At 42.7% G+C, this 17974-nt stretch overlaps 1 protein-coding gene across 1 annotated transcript in view; it reads left to right on the top strand.

Moving 5' to 3' along the window:
• The window catches only part of RTKN2 (rhotekin 2), a 299871-nt gene that overhangs the window by 143988 nt on the left and 137909 nt on the right, over window positions 1-17974 (top strand). Inside the window, exon 7 of the mRNA XM_078642689.1 lies at window positions 17610-17704. Coding sequence (XP_078498815.1) covers window positions 17610-17704 — 95 coding nt within the window. The remainder of the gene's footprint in view (window positions 1-17609; window positions 17705-17974) is intronic.

Raw genomic sequence — 17974 nt, 5'->3', positions numbered from 1 at the left:
CCAGCATCAGGGCAACCTATCCGACCATGTCCTGATCTCGGAGGGCACTGCGAGACAGTTGCAGTGGTGGCTTACGGACCGCGATTGGGTCAGGGGCAGATCCCTCTCCCTTCCCCAACCGGAGCACGTGGTTGTGACGGACGCGTCCCTCCAGGGCTGGGGTGGCCACTTGGGAGAGGCGGAGATCAGAGGCATCTGGTCTCCGGCGGAGTCCCGGCTCCATATCAACCTGTTGGAGCTGCGGGCGATTCGCCTAGCACTGAAGGCATTCCTCCCCTTTGTCAACGGGAGTGTAGTGCAGGTGTTCACGGACAACACCACCGCCATGTGGTACTGCAACAAACAGGGCGGTGTGGGGTCGTGGACCCTTTGCCAGGAGGCTCTGCGTCTCTGGCAATGGCTGGAACGTCAGGGCGTGACTCTGACGGTTCAACACCTGGCAGGTTCTCTGAACGCCAGGGCGGACGAACTCAGCCGTCGGTGCTCGGTGGATCACGAATGGCGTCTGAACTCGGACGTGGCGAGAGGCCTCTTTCAGCAATGGGGAGAGCCTTGGTTAGATCTATTCGCCACAGAAGAGAACGCGCAATGTCATCAGTTCTGCGCGTTGGAGTTTCCAAGACGGCACTCGCTCGGCGACGCCTTTCGGCGCGAGTGGAGTTGCGGTCTGTTGTACGCCTTTCCGCCTATACCACTTCTGCCCAGAGTGCTGAAGAAGATCAGGCGCGACCGGGCCCAAGTTATCCTTGTGGCTCCGGACTGGGCTCGAAGATACTGGTATCCCGAGCTACTCAGCATGACAGTCGGTCCCTCGATCCGCCTGCCCCTTCAGGAGGACCTTCTGTCGCAGCAGCAGGGGACGGTCTTCCACCCGAACCTGTCCAGTCTCCACCTCCATGCTTGGAGATTGAGCGGCGGCAGTTGAGGCCATTTGACTTGCCTCCTGAAGTCTGTGATGTAATTCTGGCAGCCAGGCGTCCCTCCACGAAGTCGGTATACGCCTGCCGGTGGAACAGATTTGTGGCATGGTGCACAGCAAAGGCTGTGGATCCCCTTTCTGCCCCTCTGTCTGAGGTTCTCCTCTTCCTCCTTTCCCTTGCCCAGCAGGGCTCTGCTCTGGGCACTATCAAGGGCTATCTTTCTGCCCTTTCCGCCTTCTTGAGGCTACCTGATCAGCCATCTTTATTCAAGTCCCCTATTGTGTTAAGATTCTTGAAGGGCATCACGCACATGTATCCTCCAACTCCGTTCGTGATGCCTCAGTGGGACTTGAACCTGGTCTTGACTTTCCTGATGTGCGCTCCCTTTGAGCCCCTTCATTCCTGTCCTCTCCGTCTTCTCACTTTAAAGACGGCCTTCCTGGTGGCCATCACCTCTGCCAGGAGAGTGAGTGAGCTCCAGGCTCTTTCTGTTAAACCTCCTTTCTTGTCTGTTCATCCTGATAAGGTGGTCCTTCGGACTAGACCTTCTTTCCTGCCCAAGGTAGTCTCTGCTTTTCACATTGGGCAGTCCATCACCTTGCCCTCCTTCTTCCCGCCTCCGCATCCTTCAAAGGATGAAGAGCGGCTCCATCGTCTGGACCCAAAACGTGCGCTTTCGTTTTACATGGATCGCACACGCCAGTTCCGGGTGGATGACCAACTGTTTGTTGGCTACGTGGGTGAGAAGAAGGGAAGGGCGGTGCAGAAACGAACCATCTCTCGGTGGGTCGTCCTGTGCATCAAAGCATGCTACTCTTTGGCTCGGAAGGAGCCTCCTGTTGGGCTGAGGGCCCATTCCACTCGGGCCACGGCGGCTACTACTGCCCTGGGCCGGGGAGTCCCTTTGCAGGACATTTGCCAGGCGGCCACGTGGGCCTCGCTGCACACCTTTGCGAGGCACTACTGCCTGGACAGTCCAGTCCGGAGGGATGGCTTCTTTGGCTGTTCGGTCCTCCAGGACTTTCTGGTGTAGGTTTGTATTGGTTTGCAGACCCACCACCGGGGTTGGTATTGCTGGGGTATCTATTCTAAGGTAAGGAATCTAATACTAACCTGTTTCTTTCAGATGAACAAGTTACTTACCTTCGGTAACGATATATCTGTAAGAAACAGTAGTTAGTATTAGATTCCTTACCGCCCCACCCATCCTCCCCGTTCTGCGAACTGATACCTAGGGTTAAGGACATCCCTTTCAGGGCCCTAGTTTCAAATGGCACCAGTGTTAGTTCTCACATGGCTCTGCGTGTTCTGGCGCGGAAAAGCTGTGTGCAAAGAACTGACGTCAGCGCGCGGAGGCGGCGTCTATATACTCCAGCGACGTCATCACGGCGCACGACGCCGACGACGCGGAGCCGCAGGGGACGCCTGCAGACGACGCCTACCGACGCGCAGGGGTACTGCTACGCAAAAGTTTCCGGATCCAGACTGACGCCTGGGGATATTCTAAGGTAAGGAATCTAATACTAACTACTGTTTCTTACAGATATATCGTTACCGAAGGTAAGTAACTTGTTCATCTTGAACAGTAAACTCACACAAGTTCACAGAGGTGTTTCTGCTCTGCAGTCTTTGCCATAAAATCCACCCTCCCCATATACTGAGCTCCTTAGCTTCACCATGCCAATCCTTTTTGGCTTACTTTATTGCACATTATGGGTCTTACAGCCCTCCATTTATAAAAGGAAAGAAGAGAACACTACAAGGCTCAAAGTGCAGGTGAACTCAGCTAAAAGGCAGGGCTGGCTGCACACCTGACACATGATGGGACTATCTAGTGATGTATATAGCACTTAATAACTTTTTCTGGACACCATACAATTTTGCAGGTTGGAAATGTGAAACATAGGCCCCGAAGTAATAATGTACCAATGATCACAAAGTTTGATCATGTGATGAACTCAATCAGAACCCAGGTCTTCCAGTTACAACAGTACTAACTAGACATGCGGGCGCTATTTCGGCGGTTTATCTTTCAGTGGCCACTGTGTGTTGCTGTAATACCGCTCTTACCAGACTACTTGATTCTTCCATTCCCACTGTTTATTGAGTCCTAAAACACATCTCTAAATGAACTATGCAGGTGCATTTTTAAGGATAAAGAATACAAATATATCAACAAATGCATTTCTCCAAATTGGTATGATGCTGATGTTAGCCATGATCATCCCTACGATGGCTATAACTGCCTTAATGTACCTCCAAAACACTGAAGAGGCACGAAATCATGATGAAGTACTAAATAAAAAGGGCCCGCCTCGCGCTCACAAGTGGGGGAAAGTGGGAGGCACACAAAGCGATTTCCCTTGTGGGAGCGAGCCGGGGCCCAATGTGTTTGTAAGTTAATTACAAACATATGGTGTCAAGCTCGCTCCTGCAAGGGAATTGCCAAACGTGCACGCGTTGGCGTTGAAGGCAATGGAACGCTTGCACGTTTTAAGCTCGATAATTGAATCAATTGCAAAAGGTCTTTTTGCCTATGTAGCGTATGCGCGCTGCGTAGGCGAGAATACGCTGCATAGGCGAGACCTAAACAGAAGTTGTTTGACAAACAGATGCTTTTTGTTTGTAAGAGTATCCATGCCGCGGTTTCACTTTAATAGTAGCTGCGCACCTTTTGTTAAAGATATTTTACAGAAAGGGCCGTGACCTTCATGTATGTGAATCTGCTACATGGGGGCTTTGACAACAAAAAAATATTTGCAATACAATAGGTCTCGCATTTGCAAGATTTTAAGCTGTTGCCATTTTTGTTGGCTCAAACGCTCATAAATGCGAAACCTATTGTATTGCAAATGATTGTTTTTAAGTGTAACAGCAACTTTGTCAATACCCCAACATTGATCATGCCATTCAATATCAGACTACGGGCAAGATATTGATCTGCTGATAAGTGGCAGATATGAACTTCACTGCAGTTTGGAGCTGGGACAGTTTTCAGGCTGGGATGCTGGGATGTGTCATCCATTGACTAAAATCACAAGGCTTCTGAAAAATCTTGGTATTGATCAGAGTGATTTTCTGCAAATTTGAGAAACCCCTTCTGCATCAGAGTATAGGGCCACGCACATATCATTCGGTGATGGTTAAGTGAACATCCACAATCAGTTCATCAAAGAGAAAGGATCTTCCAGGACAGAACATTTCAACCTCCTTATTATTGCTTCATCTTTTGTATTTCCAACTCATAATTTGTTTATATATGATAATGGCTCGTATTTGAACTTAAAGAATATGGTATTATTGTAAAAAGGTGATGGGTAAAGGTTCTGTAAAACCACTATGGTTCATTTTGAAAATCAAGGTGACTTGTTCCGTTTGATGATAGTGTTTGATTTAGATGTATGGTTTTTAAGTTTTTATTGTAAATAACATTTTGTTTGTAGATCCTTTTATAGGCCCGATGTAGTCCCATGGTAGGGATGGAACACATTGGTTGTGCCATTGTCGAGTTTGTTGAATATTGTAAAGAAATTGTGTGTTGGAAATCCAAAAGAAGAAGCAAGAATAAAGTGGTTGACAAGGTCTCTGTCCTGGATGATCCTTTCCTTTTGATGAACTGATTGTGGATGTTCACTTGACCTTTACTGAAAAAAACTTTGCTGATGAACTTTGTTTGTATAAGATACAGGATTATTGGATATTTGGGTTGTTTTACCTTTTTTAGATTGAATACTATTGTTTTAAAAGAAGGTTTGGGGCAGTCGGACCTCAGGAACTGTATACCCTTCCTTTTAAGGCAGGGAAATACTTGTGCTGTGTAGCAAAGCCACAACTGCAATCTTGTCTTTTTATTTTTTGGATAGGTATGTATGCTGTATAGAGATAGAAGATGAGCCGTGGCATAGTACAAGAGTGTAGCTCCTTCGGGATTTTGATCTCCATAAAATATCTATTTGACCAAAGGACAAAATGTTTTAGAAATCTACTTGTCCTGTACAGCTTGCAATCGACTGTATTTGAATTATAGTAAGACATTATTTTACCACTTTCCTATTGTACAGGACACTCAGTACAGCAGAAGCATCTTGTGAATTGTGAATCATTTAATTTTAATCATTACCTTGATTCCACAATAAATTACTGTTAATCGTAAATTCTGCTTGCTGTTCGATCTTGAGGTTAACACCTGAGGATCAAGATCTCCCCCAGTCTGACATTGTCTATTTGAGTACATTTTGTCTTTTCGAGCAGATCACTTCTACTCACTATCCTGCAGTTCCCTTGTTTGCTGCGATTGAGCATATATCAAGCACTGTATCCAATTATTAGAAACTTCTGTTTATTCACATCTACAAAACCTAATGAGTGAAATATGGGATAGTTTGGCTTCTATGCACAAAAGCTTGTTTTGCACTCATAAAAGAACTCCATGTGAGAAAATCTACTCTCAGACTGGAAGAAAGTCAGAAGTAGATGTTCTGGGCTGGAATGCTATGCACATTTGTGCACACCAATAACTTACATGTTTTTAGGTGTTCATGGACACATCTAAAACCATAAAGATTGAAAACTTACTCCTCAGCAGGCAACTTTTTTTTATATAGCTAGGCTGGGCTATAGACCTGCCCACAAAATAAGATGGGAATGTTGGAAAAAGTTTATTCATGTGGGGGACTGTTTCCTATATATATACAAGCATTTGCAATGCAATAGGTCTTGCATTTGTGAGAGTTTGACCTATTGGCATTGTAAATGGCAATGCTTTTTATTTGTGTTTTGAAAACCTGCAACAGGTGCGTAAACACGCACTCTGTGCTTATAGTCCTTGCTTTTGAGAAGCAAGGCTGCCAGTTAAACAGGCGCAGTTACTGCCAGCCTTTCTTCTTGTAAGCAAGGACTATAGGTACAAAGTGCTTGTTAAAGCACCACTTGTAGGTTTTCAAAACATAAATAAGAAGCATTGTTATTTACAATGCCAATAGCTCAAAACTCTCGCAAATGCCAGTGCTGCACCGAATAGCAGTTTGCAGAAAGACGAGTATAGAGTAAACAGCCCAGGATAAATGGATAGGGCTAGAACAGGAGAAAAAAATCCCTAAGAAGGAACAGAAGAGCAACTCTTGATCCCTTGGCTATCCCTTTTTCACAAGTTGTTGTACCTGAAACTACATGTAAGACAGGCCCCAAGACTAGAGAACATGTAGATACTCTCTTTCTTGATTTTATTCCCATCTTTGATCCAGATCTTATTTTAAATAGATCTGTACTTGTTAATTGTTTTCAGGAAATAGAGAGTCTAAAATTATTACAATCGGCAGATATAGACGTTGTAAAACTAATAACTTCGAAAAATGGAAAGATAGCTCGTGTGAAATTTTATTCTAAATTGGTATTAAATCATATTCTTCAGTGGGCAGAAGAATTTCAAATAAGAGGAATCGATGTTGATACTTTCATACCGGTCAAAATAGTCGGCCAAAATTGCCAAGGATTGTTAACCTATCAGGGGTTAAAAGCCTATTCTTCGGACAGTCTTCCTGTAAAGACTGAAGAGTTGAAAATACGGATACTAAAAAATAAGCGGCAAGTGACAGTTAATAATCCGCTCCCGTTAAAACAAACTAGGGTAAAAGATGCCGATTTTGAGTGGAGTTGGCTACCCTCTATTCTGTCGAATAAATCGGGTCTTTCATCCGGAGTAAATCCTAATCTTTAGCGATAATTTAAAAATAATTTCATGGAACGTTGCTGGTTTAACCCAGAGTTCCGATAAATTGCTATTTTTAAACTCTTTAGATGCAGATATAATCTGCTTACAGGAAACCTGGCTGATAGGGAACTTACCGGTTGTGAAAGATTATTATGTGCTGGAGAGTAGTGCCACTCCCTCTATTAGAGGCCGAGCGAAAGGTGGGTTAGCTTGTTTTTTATCAAACAAAATTAAATGGAATTATACCCATTTTGTAGATTCGAACAAATTATTCCAGGCGATCACTTTAACAAATTTTGTGAATGATGGTTCGAACAAATCAGTCATAATAATAAATGCTTATTTACCTCCTGACCTAAACTATAACTGTGGTATTAAGAAGATCTGCTCTTTTATTCTCAACTTACAGGAATCTTGTTCTCCCCCATATATTATACTGGTGGGTGATTTAAATGCTAAAATATCCAATGGAGCTTTAGAGTTATTTAGAAATAAAGCAAAGGAGGAAATGTTCCAGATACCTAAAGCCATATTCCCAAAGAACATTAAAACAAATAAAAGAGGGAAATTAATCCTGGAGAGCTTAATCGAGGCAGATTGTGTTATAGCCAATGGGAGGTTTTCCTCTGACAGCCCTGCTCATCTAACACATAAATCAGGGAATGGTGGTTCGATTTTGGATTACGTAATAGTCGATAGCACATTTTTAGTTTCTTGAAGGACTTGATAGTGTTAGCTACCGATCTTAGTGATCATAATGTTTTGATTTTGAAGTTGAATGTATCATCTTTTCAAAAAGATCAATGGAAAATCGGGGATGATCTATTGAACTTTGATATTAAAAACAGGAAGTGCTACTGGAATTCCGGGACTATTAAAAATCTGTCCAATTTACTAGAATATGCAGTAGATAACTTAACTTTATGGGAAGGCTGAGAACTAGGCTGCTTTACGTCATTTTTACAAATCTTAAAACTAAAAGCTCAAAAGCCTCTAACAGCTAAGGTAACGCCCAAAATTCCTTCTGATCTTCTTAATTTAAATAAGGAAATAAATAAATTGGTAAGGGCCCAATACCTTTTCCCCACCCCAGACCGTAGACAAAGAATCTTACTTTTGAGGAGGAGAAGAAATAGGTTGAAGGTCAGATTAAAATGTGAGAAGGAAGACTCTCTTTGGTGTAAACTTCGTGAAGCAGCTAAGAGTGGTCGAACTAAGACCTTCTGGTCATTAATCGGGGAGGGTTGTGGGGTGAGATCCAGACCTTCTCCGATATCAATAAATGAACAGACTTGGGTAGATTTTGTTCAGGGTCTATATAGTAGTAATGGTGAGGAGTTTGACCTCAATAAATTGCAGGAAGATTTATTTCCTTATGATCCTCCTTCCGAATTAGAAATTGAAGCCGCAATTAAAGCTCTCAGCTCGTCCGGTGCCTTAGGCCCAGATGAAATTCCAATTTCAGTATTGAAAACTCATAGTGCCTTATGGGGGAAAATTCTATACCCTGTTTTTAAAGCTTGTTATATTAATGGCATTGTTCCACACTCTTGGAAAGGGAGTTTGTTAATCCCTATCTACAAAAAGGGCGTCAGGGATTCACCTGAAAACTATAGACAAATAGCTCTCCTAGACGCCATAGGCAAGGTTTTCACCAAATGTCTATTGAATTCTATAAATGACTGGGTGACCATGTTCGCAATTCTCCCCCTAGAGCAGACCGGCTTTAGAAAACAACACGGTACCTTAGATAATCTTACCGCTCTCCAAATCTTGATCTAAAAATATGTCACAGTCCGTAGAGGAGGTATCTATGGAGCATTTATTGACTTCTCTACGGCCTTTGATAAGGTGGATAGAGTTTTGCTTTGGAGTAAGCTAATAAAGTTAGGAATGCCCCCGAGCTTATTGAAACTAGTTATCGCACTCCATACAGACACCTGGTGCAGAGTTTTAATGGGTGGTGATAGAGGACTTTCCAGGATAATACCTACCAATAATGGGCTTAAACAGGGCTGCCTGTTGGTGCCCCTGTTATTTTCCCTATACATTGCTGATTTACCTAAAGCCATATTATCTACTAGCAATGGTATTGCCCCTGTATTAGGGGGATCACCCATTGCATGCTTAATGTATGCCGATGATATTTTAATTCTGGATCTCACCCCAAAGGGTTTGAATAGTCGTTTAAAAGGTTTGAACTCCTACTCCGAGGCCCATTTCTTAAAAATTAATACCTCAAAAAGTAAAATAATGTGCTTCTGTGGAAGGAGAAAACCGAAATACAACGATTATTACTGGTCTGTCGGGGGTGAAAGACTAGAAGTAGTTAAATCCTACCCCTTTCTTGGGAAGATAGTTACGAGTAATCTATCAGAAAAAACCCATACAGAGAAAAATGGTAGGAAAGCTCTCGCTCAAGGGAAGAGTCTTATCTCCTTATACAAAGCGACAGGTCGGAGGCATTTTTCCATATTGCTCGAAGTCTATCGGGCAAAAATCCCCGCATCCCTAATCTACGGACTGGAAATAGTGGACATGGCATGCTGGAAATTCTTGGATTCTATTGAAGGAAGAATTCTTCGTAATTTAGCCTCTGTAAATACTGCAAGCTCTACGTCTTCGTTAAGACAAGAATTTGGTTTGCGCAGTGCACGGTCCCAGGCAGTAGCGAGTGTGGTGCGTTGGGTTTTTAATATAGCTGAAGGAAAGCCTGGCTCCCTGAGGTTTCAAATAAAAAATGAGTTGTTGGGTTCCTATAATGTCTACTCCTCTATAGTAAGGAACTTTAGACAGGCAATTTCTTTATTACAGATAGATGAACACAGTCTTTTTACATTATCAGCTCCCCAACTAAAGTTATCTTTAAAGACTACATCTTGGGAGTTGAGTTTTAGAGCTGACAGTATGATCCGAAAATCTAAGAGAGGAATGTTCCCCTTCGGTAACTCTTGTGAAATTAAAAAACTTCAGCCATATTTAGGTTGGAATCTTCCTCATGCAGTTAGGCGATTTATTCTTTTGTTGAGATATGATTTACTTCCATTGAATTGTCTATTGTTTAAATGGCATGGTGGTACAGATATCTGTGATTTTTGTAAACTTTATTCCCAGGATCTATACCATGTTGTTTTTGTTTGCCCAGCCCTTATGGTACACAGACGTAAATGGTTAAAACCTCTGTGTTTTCAGTTGGGTATTTTTACTGCTTATGATTTCATTGTAGCTATGTTTAATCCCCCAAACGAAATGTTTTGCTTTAAACTGTTTTCTTTCTTTAAATGTTTTTTAACATTGTACTGACATTTCTATTTAAGTATGTAATTAATGTCGTTTTTTTTTTTATTGATAAACTGTTATGTGGATCTCGACAGAGTTCCGTTATCATAAATAAATAAAACTTGAAAAAACTTGAACAGAAAAGGAATGATTGGTTAATGGTGAAAGACGAAGAAACAGAAGTAGGTGTCTGGAGAGAGAAGACCGACCACAATAATGTCCAAGAAAAAGGAACAGAAGGTCATGTGGGAAGAAGGAACAAACCAGTGTCATGAGAATAAAAGGGACTGAGCAGTGTGAATTGTTGAAAATGGACTGAATAGGTTATAGGGTTCACCCTGCTTGGCTATCTTCATAGCTTTATCTCCAGATTTCTCTATAGAGAGTTCTTATCTTGCCAGAATTGTTCATCCTTCGATTTTCTTGCGCCCGCAGTGTCATGCAGGCCAGATGCACATACAAAGCAGTCTTTCTGTGACAATGAGCCAGGGTTCAAGTCTCATCTCGAAATCAACTGCATTTTCTTTATGGGCTTCACTATCTGACAATACTAAGAAATGATTTGTAGCACTTTTGGGTGTATAAATCTGATCTGCTGCTAGGGAGATTCATATACTTTGTTAAATCAGAGCCAATGTTTAAGCTAGCTGGAAACAAAGGACTAAATTTAGCAAGAATTAAAGCTATGCCTCACAACTAGTTCTTTAAAGCTAATACTACCAATAAGGGCAAGACCATAAGTGGTGAAACTTAAAGAAAAAGCTCCAATGTCCCCAGTGAAATAATAGAATGTAAGGAAGGTTTTAGGAAGCGGATTATGCACTATTTCTTAGCTCATGCAAAAAGCACCAACTCACAAAAATACAACATCAATATATGTTTCTAGAATGAGCAAAAACCTCCAAATAGCATGGCCTACCTGTTGTGAGTGACTTCAGATTCCATATTCATTCAACGCCAGAACGCTTTGCTGAGATTCCCAACAATTACTTGGGATTGGAATGGACATTTAATGTCCGCCGCAGGTACACCCAGCCACGTTGGACTGAAGATCTCAGCTCACAAAGGAAACTGTTCAGATGCCAGGCACTCACGACATTTCATAGACCGTGCACCGGTGGAGGTGAACAAGTAAGCTAGAGGTGAAATCCTTCTCAACCTAGTGCCAAACAGTTAAGAAATCATGCCCCCGTACAATTAATTAGAAAAATGAAAAAGATTGCTAAAATCCTGCAGAGGAATTTGCAAGCTACTATTCACTACAGGATGAAGTCAAACCTCCCATGATTAGCACTGAAGAATCTATGGATTTCTCTAGCTGCAGGTAAAATGATTCCCCGCTCCATTAACGCAAGGGAGTGATTAAAAGTGAAACTTGTGTCTTGTGATTGACTCAGTGGCACCTAGCGCCTGCCTCTAGGGGTGCGCTTAGTGACCGCACAGCACTACCTGCGAATAGGTGTGTTAACACGGAGACCTGCCATCTTTCCTTTCGGCCATGCCCTTTGTATTCAAGGGACTTCGAGGGTTCTGACAAGCACCCATGGTTGACAATTTAAAAATGTGCACAGATTCCTTTATGAAGTGGCAAAGCAAATTAGCACATTTTTAGCTTGCACAATTACAAGCACATATTTGTACTTGCACGAATTAAACACATTTCTGTGAACAAGGCTCAATGTTTTTGCCATCACTGCAGTGATTATCTGTGACAAACGCGAACATATAACATTTAATTCTTTATTAGATAACTCTGAGCTTGTTAAACTACTAGAATTCGTAGTAGTAATTCATCCATTTCGGTTATTCCGGTTTAAAGTGTGTTTTTCTTCCTTGATGTTGCATTTAAGCAAACTGTGCTTTCATCTCCTGACAGCTTCCAAGCGCCTTGAAGACAAGATAATGCATTGCCCTGAGCGCAAGAGGCACCGCTCTTAACTTGCTGGGCAATGGATGAAGCAGTTGTCCAATAGAAATAAAGACTGACTTGGCAAAGTGCAGGCAGGAAATGCAGGGGACTGAAACGCCAACAAATGCTGCTTCAATTTAGCTGCCTTCCCCCCGAGATGTAAAGAGACAAACTGCTTCCGAACCCGCCCCGCCCATCCTCAGCCAGATACGATTGCCTTTACATCTGGACATGTGGTTGAAGAACTTTAGCAGAATCCCCCCAATCGACGTATACAGCACGCAAAAGACAACCATTAATCAAAGACAGGGGAACGAAAGAACAGGAGGATGCAACGAGGAAGATGTTCAAAGAAGGGACACTGTGAGACACCGCAACCCATTTGTGGTAAATCCATCTAAACATAAAATAAATGACTACATACTGACTAGTCTGCTGCAGATTGTAATCTCGGCACCAGTGAGATGTAAAAATTCTTTCGGTGTCAATTTCCATGCTTTGCGGGCGTGAAAATGACACGGCCCGTGAAAGTGATTGCGATCAACCGCGGCGGAGGAAAGACACATGGCGGTTGCGAGTGGTGCGTGCTCAGCAGTAATCACGCCATATGGCGCCTCTGCTCAAGCGCGCGCGGACATGCACTGCAAGCCGGCGGTAGCATTTTTTGAAGCCCTTACTTAACGTCTCGTCAGACCAGCGCAAGCGCTGGGTCAGGCGAGACCTAAAAATGTTTGTTAGCAGTACACATAGAAACTTAGAATTGTTGTAGATTTGAAACCCTATGTCTGTAAACTCTTTTCTTGAAAGCTGTAATTCTACGTTCATACAGGTTCATAGTTCTGCAGGTTCCCTTTTGTGACTTGCTTTATATATTGGAGTCCATAATTTGTTTTTACAAGTGCAACATAATGGTTGCACACTGATTTTTTTTTTTTATTATGTTTATAAATATTGCCAGTCTTCAAACATGTTTTATTACATTGTGCAGCAGAGAAATTGTTTTTTTTAAATGTATTATTAATGGGGATTGGGTGGCTAGCCATCTTAAGTAAAAAAAAAAAAACTGTCCTAGTTATGTTAAATGTATTTTATAAAGTGCACTATGACCCGGAAGGGTATCCTGGCTCTGAGCGTCTGTGTGTATATGTATGTGTGTGTGTACCTGTGTTTGTGTGTGCCTAGCCCTCTCTATGGTAGGTTGGTTAATTGAAATGCCAGTTCTCCAGATTCTTGCTGAATTTGGAAAGAGAGGAGGAGGAGGCTCTGATATAGGGTGGGAAGTTCCCTGTCGTGCTCTAGTTCGGTGTATGCAAGAGATGTTTGAGTAAGGGTACTAACTTTAGGCGTCTGGATGGGAGATGTGACTGTTCAGGTAGGTGCGACCAGAGTTGTGTATTGGCTTAAATGTGTGTGAGGAGTTTGAATTGAGCACTTTGTGTATCGGAAGGTGTAGTTCCCTGAGGTGTGATCTGAGTTGTGTGTGGAAAGAAGAGTCTTGCTGGCGAGTTTTGGATGGTTTGTAGCCTTCCAGTTAGTTGCTTGTGGATCCCAGCATAGAGGTTGTTCCCATAGTCCAGGTTGTTGGTGACTACGGTGTGTAACCGTTTTTCTGCTTGGGAGGCATTTGAAGATCTTCAGCATCTTCAGGGTGTGGAAGCAGGATGCAGGGACTGCATTGATGTGGGTTGCCATGTCCAGTTTGCGGTCTATAATTATTCAGAGGTTTCGGACATATTTTCGGGACGTGGGTCTAAGTTCAGCCGCCAGTTGGAGTTCGATAGTGAAGGGGTCTTCCCGAAGGTCACTACTTCTGTCTTGTCTGTGTTCAGCTTTGAGGGAGTTTGCCAGGCAGGCGGTGAACTTGTTTCTTGTGTGGGAGAGAGTTCTATTGTGTGTAGGAGAGGATGTTGATGTTGTGAGTGAGAATAACAGTAGCCAGAGGGATCATGTTTACTTTATAGCGGATAGAGCCGAGTGATGAACCATGAGGCACTTTGCAAGCTTCTGAGGAGTAAGGTGCCAGTCTGGCAGCTTGTCTTCTATTTTTAATAAGGACTAGATTAATCGTCGATCGGGTAGTTGGATGCCAATTACATGCGGGTGCCTGATGAGGGTGGGATGTGAGTCTGTCAAATGCTGCAAAAGGGGTCTAGGAGAATAAGGGCTGCGGAGTCTCCTCTGTCTAGGATCATGTGGATGTTGTCTGTGGTAATAAGTGCTGTTTCTGCACTGTGGTTGGGCCTAAATCTGGACTGTGTGTCATCGAAGAGCTGGTGGGAGTTGAGGTGGTCGGTGAGGCGTCAGTTGAAGACCTTTGCCAGGTGTGGTAGGAGGGAGATGGGTGCCTAGTTGAAAGTGTGTCCGGGTCAGTGGATGGTTTCTTGTGTCTGTTGTAGTCGATTGCGGCATTGAGGATGCATGTTAGTGCTTCACTGATCTGTAGTAGTCCTTTAGTGAAGACATGATGGGGGCCTGTCAGATGGAGCACCCAAGTGGATGGTCTTCATGGCAGTAGCGATTTCGATGGTGGTGACGGCAGGCCATGCGGTCAGGATTTATTCATGGGCCGCCATGGGAAGTTGAATTGCGACAGTGACCAGATCCAGTTGAAGATCGAAGTTGCTGTATATGGAGGTGATTTTGTCACATAAGAATTCTGAGAGCTTATTGCAATGGGTGTGTGAGGGGGTGATGTTGCTGGAGGCAGCAGAAGGCATGGTGAAATATTTGATGCCCTTTTAGAGCTTGCATCTACGTGATCTGCAAGAGCTGTGCGCTTGGAGTTATGTATCTGCTTATTGTAGCAATTTACAGCTGATTTGAAGAAGTCTTTATCCGCGGTGTCTTGACTTGTTCTCCATTTTCGCTCCAGTTGCTTGCCGTGGCGTTTCATAAGCCTGAGTTCCTCTTTGTACCTACCAGCTCACAAGTGGTTTGGCTCTTGGGTTGATCTTTAGGGGAGCCAGGCTGTTTGCTCATGTGCTGATCCAGCTGTTAAAGATTCGATGCTTTTCCAGCTGCAGCTGGCAGTTCTGGTGGCAGTAGGTCTGTGATGGTGTGAGATAGGTATGCTGAAACTGATGAGTGTCGTCTGTCCAAGTAATAGTTGCTGGCTTGTTGACAGTGATGTTGCTGATTGAGGAGCAAATCGGGTCCAATAGATGTCCGATGGTGTATGTGAGTTTGAGGGTGAGGCAAGGTTTCTGAGGCTTCCTAAAATGGCCATGAAGTTTTGTCTTGGTGTGTTTTTTTAGGAGAAAGTTAGTCTCCATGGAGACACTAAGATGACAGTAAAACATTACAAATATGCCATTTAGCTATTGATTGAAAGTTGGACAGAGGGTCCAGGGATTAGTAAAAAGAAGTTTCCATCTAGGTCAATAAATTTGTAATGGTCCTCGGTACATGAAGTACAGCGATGTGGGATTGGGATAAAAATTATTACAAACATGCTAGAGACTGGTTCATTAGCCGTGCTCGCATACCGTCAGTATGGTTATATGTTGTTGAATACATATATGTGACAGACATATACTAAAGTAGTAAATATTACATTCAAACAAAAGAATGAGTATCTTTAGTACTCCTCTAATTAGACTGTGTTCCCATAACTAATTCATTTCTTTTATGTTGTATCATTTATTGAATACTAAGCAATTGGTTTATCCTATAAAACCTGTAGTAGACTGTAGTACTAATACCCAGGTTCTGAGGGTCACAGGGTTACCCCATTATCTTTAATGCCTTCTCTGATCAAGGCATTGGCTATGTGTGATAATTTCAGAGTCGGTCTGAAACCCTCTGGACTTCTCCACAAGAGTGTGACTGAGCCTGTGGCTTTGACATTTCCAATAGTGCTGACCCAGACGCCACCTATCTTCATGTCTTCACAGGCCTCAGCGCCTCCAAGAAGCTGTTGTCATTTAAGGCACCAGGCTGTGTTGCTACCGTGCAGCCTATGAAACTGTCCGCTCCACTTGCAACTTTTGAAGTTGGATGAAATTACCTGTGTGGCAGCAGAATAGGTTTGTTTGAAGCTGTCAGCGCCTCCCTAAACCTACAATTTACCCTGCTGGAGGCACTCTCCGGCTCTTATTCTAATGCCCTGGATATGCCCTCTATGACATAACTGGTGCACAGGGGAAGACAATTCATAAGCTGGCAACCTCTACCCTCCTTATAATACATAGGCTTTTGTCTACTTGAACCTACAATGTGCTGGTGACATTTCACTCTTAGCGGGACATCACTTACTCCTTCAGACAGTCTTTACTTTTCCCACTGTAGTACAGAAAGTGTCGGATAAACTGGAATGGGCCTTGACCAGTGATGAGGCAAATCCAATATCTTGACCAAAATTCTACATTTAATGAAGTGGCCTTAGCTGACCAGAAGAAACCCTTCTCTAGCTAGGCACAGGATTTTATTATTTCTACTACTTGGTCCCCCAGAAGGACAAGGTCTCAGACGCATTCTGGACCTATGGCTCCTGAACATCTGCACTCGTCAGGGCAATAACCTAATGCTGCCCCCATGCCAAATTCTACTTTCTAGCATTGCACTGTATCTGTTGTTGTCCCTTGATCTCCAGGACACCATTTTCTATTTGTCAGTCCTCTCCCCTCACTGGTTTTCTTCGATTTCTCGTTGGGCTCAACGATTACCAATTTGTGGTACTACAGTTTGGTATAACAACCACTTTGCATGTGTTCACCAAAGTGTTGCCAGTGGTCGTAGTTTCCCTCATAAGTTCTGTAGTCCGAGTATTTCTGCAGTTTGAGGAGAGGCTGTGAAGGTGGGATCCCTAGAGCTGGTTAAGGAGCATCTTCGGTGTGCCAGAACCCTTCTGCATGGCTTGGGCTTTTCCATCAACACCCAGAAGTCCCACCTCATTTCCATTCAGAAGCTCAACCTTCATGTGTCCAAAGTTGAAACCACCTGCATGAACACTTTTTTTCCCCTCCTCCTATGATAGCAGTCATTTGGTATATATTTCAGATGCATCTGAATAATACTTCTATTTAGTTCTAGTTTTAGTTCTGCAAGTCCTCCATCTACTGGGCCTGATGGCCTTTTCTATCCTGGTGGTTCCAGATAATGTATGAAAGCTTTTCAGTGGTGCCTGAGGCTGTAGGGGCTCCGGTAGTGGGATTAAGCTTTTCGCTGTAAACCAGTCTCCCCCATATTTTTTGGGTTGTCTTCGTTATTACTGCAACCTTTTTACAATGTTAGGGTTCACGATTTCCTTAAAATTGAATGTTTAATAAAAAAATATATATAGTTGAATATTTAACATTTGCAATCATTTGGCTACCTGTTTGCAATTTGTTTTAATTGAGATTATAAATATACACTCACTAATTGTTGGGATTTTAATTTAATATTCATACAATGCAACATAACATTTGTCAGCTTAATGTTTAAGTGATGGTATCAGAATAAAGACAATTTTATTTGTATGGGTAAGGGGTTTGGTTTCGCAGTGAGGGTATCTTGAAATAGTCCTTTAAATATTATGGATAGATGGCTTAAGTAATGGGTAGGTAGGGTTAATGGTGGTTGCAGTTACAAGGTGTGTTGCTAAAAGCTTAGTTTTTCTCATGTATGGAATTAACGGAGGTCTCTACAGATGTACTATTGGTAATATCAGTTTTGGGTTTTGATTCCTTAGTGGAATTCTTTTTTCACACCTGTTAAGAGTGGTGGGTGCTATGTACACCACAAACCTGAGACATTGACTAATGTTAAAATGGTGTATGTAAGAAAATGTGTTTTTCTGTTTTTTCATTAGCGGAGCCAAATTCAGTATGCTGGCACATTGCACTGTTACATTGGAAAGTGCTGAGAACGTTTTCAGTACTCATAACCTGACTGTCACAGGACATGGTGAGTATGTGTGTGTGTGCTGTAGAGTACATTAAACCAAAAGAGTAAAAGCCGGTATATTCAACTTTTAAAACGTTTTTAGTTCTTAACATCACTAAAGTACAGAAGCATATATTATAAATACAAAGTTAAAGAAGCGGCACAGACCGCAACCCTTGTGTTAAGAAAGACTCTGGAACTTAGTTTGTCTGAAGTTTTAAAGTTGCAGGCCAAATTTAGGTTACTAAATTGAAGAATATTGGAAAAGCGTCTGATGCATAGATCTGTGTT

Source organism: Lissotriton helveticus, chromosome 5_1, assembly GCF_964261635.1.
Source record: "Lissotriton helveticus chromosome 5_1, aLisHel1.1, whole genome shotgun sequence".
Lineage (NCBI taxonomy): Eukaryota > Metazoa > Chordata > Amphibia > Caudata > Salamandridae > Lissotriton > Lissotriton helveticus.
The sequence above is the reverse complement of the archived record's forward strand: the minus strand, read 5'-3'. Positions and strand labels throughout refer to the sequence as shown.